The sequence below is a fragment of the Natator depressus genome, chromosome 14 (genome assembly GCF_965152275.1).
Source record: "Natator depressus isolate rNatDep1 chromosome 14, rNatDep2.hap1, whole genome shotgun sequence".
NCBI classification, from domain to species: Eukaryota; Metazoa; Chordata; order Testudines; family Cheloniidae; genus Natator; species Natator depressus.
In genome coordinates this window covers 28239425-28251601 of record NC_134247.1, presented here as the reverse complement: position 1 = coordinate 28251601, position 12177 = coordinate 28239425, and the positions used below count along the sequence as shown (strand labels likewise).

General features: G+C 48.8%; 1 protein-coding gene across 1 annotated transcript in view; it reads left to right on the top strand.

Annotated features, from left to right (window-relative positions):
- LOC141998988 (uncharacterized) overlaps nucleotides 1–11769 on the top strand; it is a 36681-nt gene extending 24912 nt beyond the window's left edge. The window contains exons 3-4 of the mRNA XM_074972044.1: nucleotides 8202–8318; nucleotides 8626–11769. Of these exons, the coding sequence (XP_074828145.1) occupies nucleotides 8202–8318; nucleotides 8626–9932 (1424 nt within the window). The 3' untranslated portion in view covers nucleotides 9933–11769. The remainder of the gene's footprint in view (nucleotides 1–8201; nucleotides 8319–8625) is intronic.
- Nucleotides 11770–12177: the final 408 nt, after the last annotated feature.

The following is a 12177-nucleotide window of genomic DNA, read 5'->3' as shown; positions in this document are numbered from 1 at the left end:
AACCATCTAGTCACTCTTGCATTCTTCTCTTTGTTTCTGTGCATGCACTGGAGTGGGGCGTGGTCTGTCACCAGGGTAAATCGCTGCCCCAGTAGGTAGTAGCGGAGAGTTTCCATGGCCCATTTTATCGCCAGACATTCCTTTTCAACAACGGTGTACTTTTGTTCCCTGGGGAGGAGCTTCCGGCTGAGGTACAGGATCGGGTGTTCCTCCTCCCCTACGATCTGTGAAAGGATGGCTCCTAGCCCTACTTCCGAGGCATCTGTTTGTAGGACAAATTCTTTCTTGAAGTCTGGGGCTATGAGTACTGGATGGCAGCAAAGGGCTGTCCTTAAATCTGCGAATGCTCCTTCTGCTGCATCAGACCATTTTACTATCTCGGGGCCCCGAGCCTTTATCAGGTCCATCAATGGCCCTGCTCTTGTGGCGAAATAAGGGATGAATTTCCGATAGTACCCTACTAACCCGAGAAATGCTCTGACCTGCTTTTTACGGACTGGCTGAGGCCAATCTTGTATTGCCTCTACTTTGTTCCATTGGGGTTTTACCAAGCCTCTCCCTACTACATACCTGAGGTATCTCGCCTCAGCTAGTCCTATCACGCACTTGAGAGGTTGGCAGTGAGGCCGGCCTTCCGCAGGGCGTCTAGTACCGCTTCTACTTTCCCTAGGTGCGTTTCCCAGTCAGGGCTATGGATGACTATATTGTCTAAATAGGCGGCGGCATACCTGGCATGGGGTCGCAGCTATTTATCCGTAAGTTGTTGGAATGTTGCAGGGGCCCCATGGAGTCCAAAAGGGAGGACAGGGTATTGGAACAGGCCATCAGGTGTAGAGAAAGCAGTCTTCTCCTTGGCGTTCTTGGCCAGGGGAATTTGCCAATATCCTTTGGTCAGGTCCAGAGTGGTTAGGTATCGGGCCTTGCCTAACTGATCAACTAGCTCGTCGACACGTGGTATTGGATAGGCATCGAATTGGGATACTTCATTCAACTTCCAGAAGTCATTGCAAAATCTCAGGGTGCCGTCAGGCTTGGGTACTAGGACAATAGGGCTGGTCCACTGGCTGTGGGATTCTTCAATAACCCCAAGTTCCAACATCTTCTTTACTTCTGTCCTAATTTCCTCTCTTTTAGCTTCCGGTATCCAGTACGGTCTTATCGTCACCCTTATTCCGGGCCTGGTGATGATTTGATGTTGGACCAGTGTCGTAGGGCCCGGCTGTGTACAGAACACATCTTAGGTCCGTTGGATCATATCAATGACCTCTGTTCGTTGTTCTGGGGCTAACCCGGGGGATATCCTCACCTGCTCCTGTGGGTCGTTCATCTGAGGTGGAGCTCTCCGATGACCAGGCATGTCTCTCGGTCACGCCCTGGCTTCAGTAAGTTTACATGGTAGATCTGCTCTGGTCTTCGGCGGTCTGGTTGTCTGACCTTATAGTCCACTTCCCCAGTGGCTTCCACTATCTCATATGGCCCATGCCAGCTGGCCAGGAGTTTGTTTTCCGCTGCCGGCACTAGTACCATCACCTGTTCTGACTGAAATTTCCATACTTTCGCCTGGCGGTTATAATATGTCCACTGAATCTCTTGTGCTTTTTCCAAATGTTCTCGTACTATAGGGGTTACTCGAGCTATTCGCTCTCTCATCTGTGTCACGTGTTCAGTGACATTCTTTCCTGGGTTGGGTTGTTCTTCCCAGTCTTCCTTGGCAATATCTAGTATTCCGCGTCTGTGGCGTCTGTATACTAGCTCAAAGGGAGAGAAACCAGTGGATGACTGAGGGACTTCCCGTATTGCAAACGTTAGGTATGGTAGAAGGATATCCCAGTCTTTTCCGTCCTGTGCTACCACCTTCCGAATCATACCTTTAAGGGTGTGGTTAAACCGCTCTACCAGTCCATCTGTTTGTGGATGGTAGACTGAGATCCATATGGCATGGATGCAGAGCAGGGTACATAAGTCCTTCATTAATTTCGACATGAAAGGGGTTCCTTGGTCAGTCAGGATCTTCTTAGGGATGCCCACTCTGGCAAAAACCTGAAGTAGTTCTTTTGCTATTGCCTTGGATGTGGGGTTTCTTAAAGGAATGGCTTCTGGATACCGTGTGGCGTAGTCAAGGATGACTAATACGTTTCGGAGGCCCCGTGCTGATCTTTCCAGCCGGCTCACTAGGTCCATGGCTATCCTTTCGAAAGGGACTTCAATAATAGGCAAAGGTACTAATGGGGCCCGCAAGTGAGGTCGGGGGCTATGCAACTGGCATTCCGGGCAGGAGGTACAATAGCGTTGGACCTCCGCGCATATTCCTGGCCAATAAAATCTTCTTAGGACTCTATCAAGTGTCTTGTCTACTCCTAGATGTCCCCCCATATAAATGACTGTGAGCTAACTCTAGTACTACCCTTGTGTGTTTCCGTGGGACTAAGAGCTGCTCTACTTCTTCCCCTTGAATTTGCACTATTCGGTACAACAGATCATGTTTGATCACATAATACGGCCTTGGGCCTTTGGTCTTTCCTTCCACGGGTACGTCATTTACTTCCACGACCTCCTCCCTCATATTTGCATATAGCGGGTCATTGGCTTGGTCTTGCCCAAAATTCTCACGTGCGGTACCGATTTGACCTAACTCCATGGGACCTATTTCTTCTCCGCTCCTTGGCTGGTCCTACTTGGGCTAGGAACCGCCTCTGAGTCCTCACTGGCCTGAATTGTCTCCTGGCCTCCTGAATGGGTTCGCTTACCAACAAGGGAGGCTTTCTGCTTCTCTACTAGAATCCTGGCCGCTAGCCTTTTATCTGCCCTCTTTTCCTGCCTAGACTTTCAGGGTTTCCCGGGGGATGAAAATAGCTCTGGGGCAAATTCGGCAAAAATTGGGGTGAGGCTATCAGGTGCCTCCGTCTCAGCCCGGGGGTTGCTACCCTCCCCTGGCTCTACTGGGGGGAGTAAGTTCTCAAACCCAGGGAAGTCCCTACCAATTAAGACTGGGTAGGGGACCCTAGGGACCACTCCTGCAGTTACCCTGGTAGTGTTTCCCTGGATCTGAATCCGTACTGGAATTGTGGGGTGTTAGGGGGCTTATTCCTTCACCCACTTACTTCCCTGGTCCTTCTCGCATGAACAGAGAGCAACAATACCCAAAGTCCAAAGGTGCAAACAATTTGATGTTTATTGGGGTGAACTTCCAGCAAGCATGATTCCAGTTTCCTTCCTTAGTGTCCCCCTTCCCAGCTCTGACACCACAGAGCCTTACACCTGTGTCCCTGTTCCCATTCCTGCCCTTAGCCAAACATGATTCCAGTTTCCCCACCCCCATTCCCATTTCCCCCACCCACACACCCACCCACTTCCTGATTGACTGCAGACTATATAGTAAAACTTGAATTCTGCTTAGCTATACCTTAACCAATCATTTTCCTGAAATTTAACTAACCAATCCTAACATATTGTAACATGATTATGTAACCAGTTATATCCCACCAGCTTAATTAGTTTACACCCAGCAAAATTAATTATACAGCAGGCAGAAACAATCCTAGAATCACAGAACCAGACAGAGACCATGCAAATAAACAATAGCAAAGTGGGAACTATAATGACAAAACAATACAGAAGTGAGGATTTCACATCCCAGCTATTGATAAGTGAGTTCTTGCCAGCCAGGATGCTATCAAACTAAGTTTCCTTTTACATCTTCTCGGCACTTCCCTTTCTCTGGAGGTGATAGGCACTGTCAGGACAGGATTGTATTCCTAACAGCGCAATAGCACCTTATTTCAATGTGACTAGGTTGGAATGTGAGGATGTGACCAGTTGCTTCCCAGCTTATGGCTGCCTCTGTTGCTTAGCCTAAGAACAGGGCCTCAGACTATCATAAGAGAAGGCCCTTACACCGGCAGACAGTGATTTTGATTCTTTCTTTATACCTCTATAACTAGCCAAGTGATAAGAATACACCTAAATTCTTAGAGTGTAGGCCTTTACAGACAGGCCTGAATATCTATATCCTAACATGGGGTAGAAATTTACGGTGCCATGAACGCACGTTATCCCTGTGGTTTTGGCCCGGGTTAGTTGGTCTTGCCCCACCAACTTCCCCGAGACCAGTGTGACAGCACTCCCAGAATCTACTAATGCTATGGTCGCAATACCCTTCATCTTTACTGACCTTGTATACCCATATGAGGTCATTGCGACCCCTACCAGGCCAATTAGGCCACATTGTTCCCCAGGATCCCCCAGATTGTACTGCATAGGCTCTTCCCTGCTGGGGCATTGGGATGCTATATGCCCCAATTCCCCACACTCGTAACACCGACCCCTTATCCCGGTTGCTTCCCTCTGCCTGGGGCTATTTGGTCGGCCTCCCCAGCCCTCTGTTCCCAAACCTCCAGGTCCCTTCTTGGCCTCGGGCCATTCCTCAGTGTCTTTCCTCCCAGTTATGGTTCTTCTGTAGTTCTCGACAATCCGGGGCCTTGGGTTTGGGGCTGTCTTCCTGGTTTGCTGTGTCTCACCCCTGGGGTCCGGAACAGTTCACTGGCTGCCAGCTGTCTTCCCACAAGGGAGACCAACTCATCGTAGGTAGAGGGGTCATTCTGGCTAACCCAAGCCCGAAGGCCTGGTGGTAGCACCTCATATACTGGTCCAGTACCAGGAGCTCCATCATTTTTTCCAGAGCTGAGGGTCTCAGGGTGCAGCCATTTCCGGGTCAGGTGGATCAGGTCAAACAATTGTGATCGGGGTGTCTTGTCCTCTGTATACTGCCATTCATGAAACCTCTGGGCTTGCAACACCGTGGTTACTCCGGATCTGGCCAGGATCTCTGCCTTCAGCTGGGGGTAATCCTCCGCAGTCTCTGCAGCCATATCGTAGTAGCCCTTCTGGGCCTCTCCACACAGGAACGGGGCGAGGATACCAGACCACTGAGCTCGGGGCCAGGCCTCCTGCAGGGCTGTTCTCTCAAATGCCAGCAGGTAAGCCTCTACATCATCCTTCTGTGTCATTTTCTGTAGGCAGTGGCTGGCCTGTATAGTCCGGGTTCCGTCGCAATTGTGGTTCTGCTCCATAAGGGCCTTCATCTGGTTTGCCAGCTCCTGTAGCAGAGCTCGGTCCTGGGCAGTCTGATTCATCAACAGACGATTAGTCTTCTGCTGCACCCGAGTCGCCTCCTATTGGGCGGTTGCTTGGATTCGGGTAGCCTCCTGCTGGGCCGCAGTGACTTGTATTAGAGCCTTGACCACGTCATCCATCTTGGGGATGGGATGGTTTTGGATAACGCTGGTTTAAGTCCCCAGCGCGGAGATCCCACTTCTGACACCACGAGTGGCAAATTGCTGCTATGATTATGATGGGTCCCGTGCTTCCTCTTCTTCGGGTGGGGGGGTTCAGGGCGCAGTTTCCTGCCCCTGAACTAGGGTATTTACTGGCCCACTAGTAACCCAGAAAAGGGTATTGGAGACGGAGGGACCTGGGCCCGCCCTCTACTCTGGGTCCCAGCCCAGGGGCCCTAGGGATAGTGGTAAACCACTTGAACTAGTGCTTTCTTCCCCTGGGCTACTTCCCTCTCCTGCTCTTCAGCTTGTTGGGCTTCCTGCCCTCTCTCTCTGCGAAAGCCAGGTGTCTCTTTACCTAGGGTCTTGGTCTTCTAGCCAGCCACGGCACTTCTCCAAACTCTCCTCTGCTCCAACTCCAAACCACTCTGCTTCAACTCCTTCCCCTGGCTGATTGAAGCAGGGGTATTTTATCAGGTGACTAGCTTCAGGTGCTCTAATTGGCTTCAGGTGCTTTTAATTGATCTATAGAAACCTTTATTCCCTCTACAGGGAATAAGGCTTCTCCTCATCCTGGGACTTACATATCTCTCCTATATCACTCTTCTGCTGCCTTCTGGCCATGCTGTATCACTACATGAAAGAGAGGCCTTCTGAGAGCTTGGCTAGAGTGAGAGGAAACTAGCCCGTCTCGGTCACCCATGCTGACCTTCAGGAGTTCATTCCACAGGGCCGCTCAAATGTCAGCATCGGTCGATCCGGGCAAAAAAGGGTCATGTAGAAAGCTCCCGCCCTTTATCACATCTGCTCCAGATCCACAGGAGGGGTGCCATCCTCTGCTAGGAGACAGGTGATGTGGTTTTTTACCTCATCTCTTCTTCTCTAGAGCACAGAAAAAGCAGGAGCCAAAGTACATCTCCTAAAGGGGTCAGATACAGGACAAGACAGAAGCAAGTTGGGCTCAGTGTTCATCAAGGACCCAAAGCTCATCCCATTTTTCTCAACACTCTCTGCGGAGGGACAGATTCTCAGGGTTGGTAGCCATGCATCTCTCCACCTCCATGACTTTCTGTTCGAACTACTCCATCCCTGCTTCCATCACTGCTCCATCCCTCCTCCGGCTGCTTGGCAGTGAACCAGGATCATAGGCAGTCAGTCCTTGTGGTCAGAGTGAGAGTCAGGCCTAGTGGTTGGAGTTTGAATGCCAGAGCAAAAAGGTCGAGACAGTCGGAGTGAGGAAACAGAGCCGAGGGTTGGAATTGGATTATCAGGAGTCAGGGAAGGCAGGACCAGGGCTGGTTCTGGACAGGAGAGGAACAAGACTGGGTCCAGGATCTGGACTGGAGCTGTGGAAGAGCCAAGCAGGAGCAGTGCTTGGAGAGATGAGCACAATGAGGCAGACAGTCCATGGCCATGTGAGTTGAACAGATAGTGAGCTACTGCTGCTGCTGGGCTTAAGAATGGACCATCCAGGGATAACTAGTGGTCGGACCTATTGAGGGGACCATTCAGAGGCGGGACAAGAATGGTGGCCAGGACACCCTCTGTCCCTTCCCTTACCCCCCAATCTCCCTCCACCAGTTGCAGCCTCTGGGAGAAAAGCCTCTCCAAGCAGGGACTGGGCACCTGCATTTGTGGTGACCGAAAAGAAGGTGGTAGGGCAACATGGTTGTCCCTCTCCCTTCTGGGAGGGAAAATCAAGCCCAGCTGGAGAAAAACAAACAGAAGAACAAGAGAGTTCATCAGGAGTCTTCCCGTCCCGGGGGCTCTTAAGGGAAAGGCAGGGACTAAGTAAACAAAAACTAAGCAAAGGGTACAGGAAGGAAAGGTCAGGGGGATACAATAATGGGAGGAGGAGAGAAGAAGGGAACCAAAAATAGTGATGGAGGGAAGAAAGGGGGAGCAGTTGCCCCTAAAGGGAAGACCAGGGATTGGTAAGGCTGAATGGATGGGGAGACAGGGAACCAAGGGAGCCTGTCTGCCCAAGTGAATGTGAAAGTGAGGGCAGGAGCAAAAATGGGAATGGGGCAGGGGACCAAGAAACAAACAGACCAACCCAACCCAAGAGTGCAAGGGACAAACATCAGACAAAGCAAACAAACAAGGGAAAGGGGCAGCAAAGTGGAAGGCAGGACTTACCACAAGAGGAAGTTTGGGAAACAAGACAAAGAAGCTTCTGTTGCTGGCAGAATAGAACCAAGGCAGCAGAGAGGGAGCTCAGCTGCAGCCACAGCCACACACCCTCAGAGGAGCAGCAGAGCCAAATGCCACCATCGCCAGCCACAGGAGCAGCAGCTATTGTGGGCAGCTGGAAGGCCCAACCAGGCACAGGCACTAAGGGGTCATGGTCAGAAGCATAGGCAGGCACTGAAGCAGCCAACCAAGGATTCACCTAGTTGCTCAGACAACTTCCTCTGCCTCCTTCTGGTTTCAGTAGTGCATCCAAGCCAAAGAATTTGGGCTAGCCGTGCCCCCCATCAGGCGCCTTTTGGACAGAGCCATTGGGGAGCTAGCGCTCTGCTAAGTCCTTTCCCTGAAAGCCCTAAGTGATCTGCCATGTGGCAGGTGCAGTCTCAGTACTGCCTATGGGCCTCGGTTTCAGACCTCCAAGCCCTCACAAGAGCTCATATTTTAAGTATTGTGTTTCTGTTGTGGTCTGGGATGGGGAAATGTAACGGGCTGTCATGGAGACTTAGTGTAGCAAAGAGCTCAGCTACCCCGGGGAATAAGCTGGGCCATTCCCAAGGCAGAGGTGATGCACCTTTACTCCAGATGAGTGTGTCATGGGATCTTGTATGATCTATAGTCCAGTCTCTGTAAGATGGGGGAGGAGCCTCTCTGGGTGGATGACTGAGATCCTGGGTCTGGAAGTAGTGAGAGCACTGACTTTAGTGAACAAGATCAACACTTGATTAATTGCTCCCCAAGCAGGATTTCCAATTTCCAAACCTAATGTTATCTCCTGGGTGGAGCAAAAGGAAGAGCTGCGGGTCCCGGATCTCCAGGGTTCTGAGGAAGGGGAGATCATCAGCGACACCCACACAGGTGAGGAATCAGTTCAGTTGACTCAGAAAATTACTGTATCCTCATAGCAGATGTCACTTCTGCATTTTCATCAAGTCTAACTGTCCCTTTAGCCCATCTTCAACTCCAACCAGAGGATGTGGAAGGAGGATGGTTTCTTTCCTCTGGGGAAGGGTTTTGAGGAAGGATGAACTCAGCTCATGTTATTTCAACTGCCCCAGCAGTTATTTGGATGTGTTTCCCCCCTTTTCCTGTTCCCCTTTCAGAGTTTTCCTTTCAACTCACCACAGAGAATGACTCCTGTCTGGATTATCTCTCTATCCCACAGGGGAGGTGACGGTGAGTGTGAATATCAAGGAAAGTCTCAAGGAAAGTCTCCAGCAGGAAGGTCCTGAGCAAGTGGAACCACATGGGATGTTATTGGGAAGATCTGAAGGGCGTGTTTCCCAGAGTCCTGGGCAGGGAGAAACCTGTGAGAGTCAGCACAGGCCAGAAAGGCAGCAGGCAAACCATTCAGGTGAGGGACGGGGTAAATCCACTCACAGGAGTAGAGTGGTGAAAAGAAACAAAGAAACTGATCAACAGAAAATCCCACATCAAGAGGGACTCTACATTTGCAGTGACTGTGGGAAAAGCTTCCAGTGGAGACAGGTCCTTTGTTTACACCAGAGAATGCACACAGGCGAGAAACCCTTTAAGTGCTCTGACTGCGGGAAAATCTTCCGTTGGCACTCAAGTCTTATTGAACATCAGAGAACCCACACAGGAGAGAAGCCCTTCAACTGCTCTTACTGCGGGAGAAGCTTTAGTCGGTGCTCATACCTCATTAAACATCAGATACTACATACAAGAGAGACACCATATAACTGCCCTGACTGTGGGACAAGCTTCAGTCAGAACTCAGACCTTGTTAGACACAGAAGAACCCACACAGGCGAGAAGCCCTTTAACTGCTCTGTCTGTGGGAAAAGCTTCAGTCGGAGCTCAAACCTTACTGAACATCAGAGAACCCACACAGGAGAGAAGCCCTTTAACTGTCTTGACTGTGGGAAAAGCTTCAGTCAGCGCTCAAATCTTGAGAGGCATCATACAATCCACACAGGAGAGAAACTCTTTAACTGCTCTGACTGCAGGAAAAGCTTCAGGGAACGCTCATACCTTATTGCACATCAGAGTATTCACACAGGACAGAAACCCTATAACTGCTCTGACTGCGGGAAAAACTTCAATCGGAACTCATACCTTATTAAACATCAGAGATTACATACAAGAAAGACACCCTATAACTGCCCTGACTGCAGGAAAAGCTTCAGTCAGAGCTCAGACCTTGTTAGACATAGGAGAATCCACACAGGAGAGAAACCCTATAACTGCCCTGACTGTGGGAAAAGCTTCCATCGGAATTCAAACCTTATTGAACACCAGAGAATCCACACAGGCAAGAACCCCTATGACTGCCAGGGCTCTGGGAAAAGGTTCAGTCGGAGCTCAAGCCTCATGGAACATCAGAGAACCCCCACAGGAGAGAAGCCCTTCAACTGCTCTGACTGTGGGAAAAGCTTCAGTCGGCGCTCAAATCTTAACAGGCATTTTATAATCCACTCAGGGGAGAAACCCTTCAACTGCTCTGAATGAGGGAAAAACTTCAGTGAATGCTCACACCTTATTGCACCTTAGAGAATTCACGCAGCACAGAAACCCTATAACTGCTCTGACTGTGGGAAAAGCTTCATTCAGAGCTCAAGCCTTACTGAACAGCTGCGAATCCACACAGGAGAGAAACCCTACAGACGCAGTGTGAGAAAAAAAGCTTCAGTCAGTGCTCACTCGTTCTCTCACATCAGAGAACCCAAAGGTGAGAAAGACCCTGTGAATTCCTAAGTGCAGGAAAAGCCTCAGTTGGAGGTCAATCCTTGGTGTCCACCAGAGAATCCACACAGGGAAGAACTCTTTAAATGCCCTAATTTGGGAAATATTCAGTGAGAACTCAGCCCTTAATAAACCTCAAAGAAGCTACAGCAAAGAGTGCCCCGACTCTGGGAAAGCTTTCTAGCACAACTCATCACTCGATAGATGTAAGGGAATCCACCCAGGACATAAACCTTAAAAGTGTGCTGGCTAGGGATGGGCCAACTGAATAACATCTTTGTTTATTCCCACAAATCTCAGAGGGTCTGGCATGGCAGCAGTGCCATGTAGTGAGGACATGGAACATTATCAAAGCAGAGAATGAAATGTCCTTCCTAGAACAGAGCCATGCAGAGCAAGAGGCTGAGATAAGATTCCCACATTATGATGGGACTTGATTATGACTAGTTGGGAAATCTGAATGTTTTGTGTTCAGCCACTTCATTTAAGTTTGATGTTATACACCTAACCCCCTCTTTTTCTTGTCTGCTGTGACTTCTCATTCATCCCTGATAGTGTTTTTAGGCTGGAATCTACCAAAGGACTTAAGCCGTGTGACACTGAGTGTTGCAAATATCTAACTTTTGTGTGGCTAGAATATCAGAAAAACAGCTGAGTTATGTGACCAAGCCCCTTATAAAAGGAATGAGAAGATAAGGGTGCCTTAGAATGAGATCCCCAAATCCCTGCAGATTACGTGGGGAGCCATGTAAACTAGCTAGTGTGGCATGCTGATGAATGGTATGTCCTAAGCCCCGCCCCTTTTATGGAAATAGATACATATCTCTACTTCCAATTCTTGAGCCGTGGAAGCAATCCTCTGATAATAGGGCCCAGTCCAGTAGATGTTTTCAGAGGCCGCCTAACTCCACACAAAATAGTTGCAGGGGGCAAATCTCCCTCAGAACCTTTTGGCCAGTGGTTAGGGTATTCACTCAGGATGTGGGAGACCAGGTCCAGTCCTCTCTCCACCTAATAAAGCCAAAATTTTAGAACATGGATCTGCCACCTCTCAGATGAGTGCCCTAGCCTAGCCTAGATATTCTGATGTGGGTTTCTCAATCTGTCCTAGTGAAGTAGTTCCACTGTGTATAAATACCAAGAGTCGTGAAGCCAGACAGTGAGTGAAAATGACCCTATAGTCCTGTGCTTAGAGCACCCACCCACCCCTTGCTCCAATGATTCTAAGTTCTCCTCAAGATAAAATCCTAAATCCTGCCATGAAGAAGAAGATTACAGAAATTCCAGCTACTAAAAAGTTCACAAAAGTTTAGGAAATCAATTGTTATTGCTAAAATTCCACAGGGAATTTCTGTGCTTCATGGAAGTTGGAAGTTGGCCTTGGCAAACATAATTATTGCTTTCCTAGAACACTAACCCATTGGAGTTCAGTTCTGTTCCCTAAAACCAGACACTTGAGGGCTGGTAGGTGTTGTTAACTGAAAAGTACCCAAGTCATATAAACCCAACAACTTCCATCCAACTATGAAAAAGATCCTAATTTCAAATGGTACAAAAGAAAAGAGTTATGCTAGAAATAGTAAAAGTAGTACAGCCTTAAAACTGCTTCAGATTGGGGGAAATTCTTCTAAAAACAAAACTGGAATGGGTGAGAGGATTTGAATGTAACACCATTGTAACAAAACTGTTTTGGTGCTGATTTAAACTGCATGCTTTCACATGTAACTACCAGAGGTATTATTCACATGGCACATGGGTAGTGCTGATCTCACTTTACTTGGCTTACTAAATTACCTGGCTTATTGCTTAGAAGAGCTTCTTAGCTTTAAATTACTGGTGTGATGAGAACATAACTAAGTCTCAACTGTACTTATGGTATGATCATATCTTTGTGGAAATTCATTGTTTAGTGGTTAATTTTCTTGTCTTGTCTTGCTCCAACTCTACTCCTTATGTTAAGTACTACTCAGAACTACCAACTTTGTAAATCACTATTCTGTTCTGCCCTGTG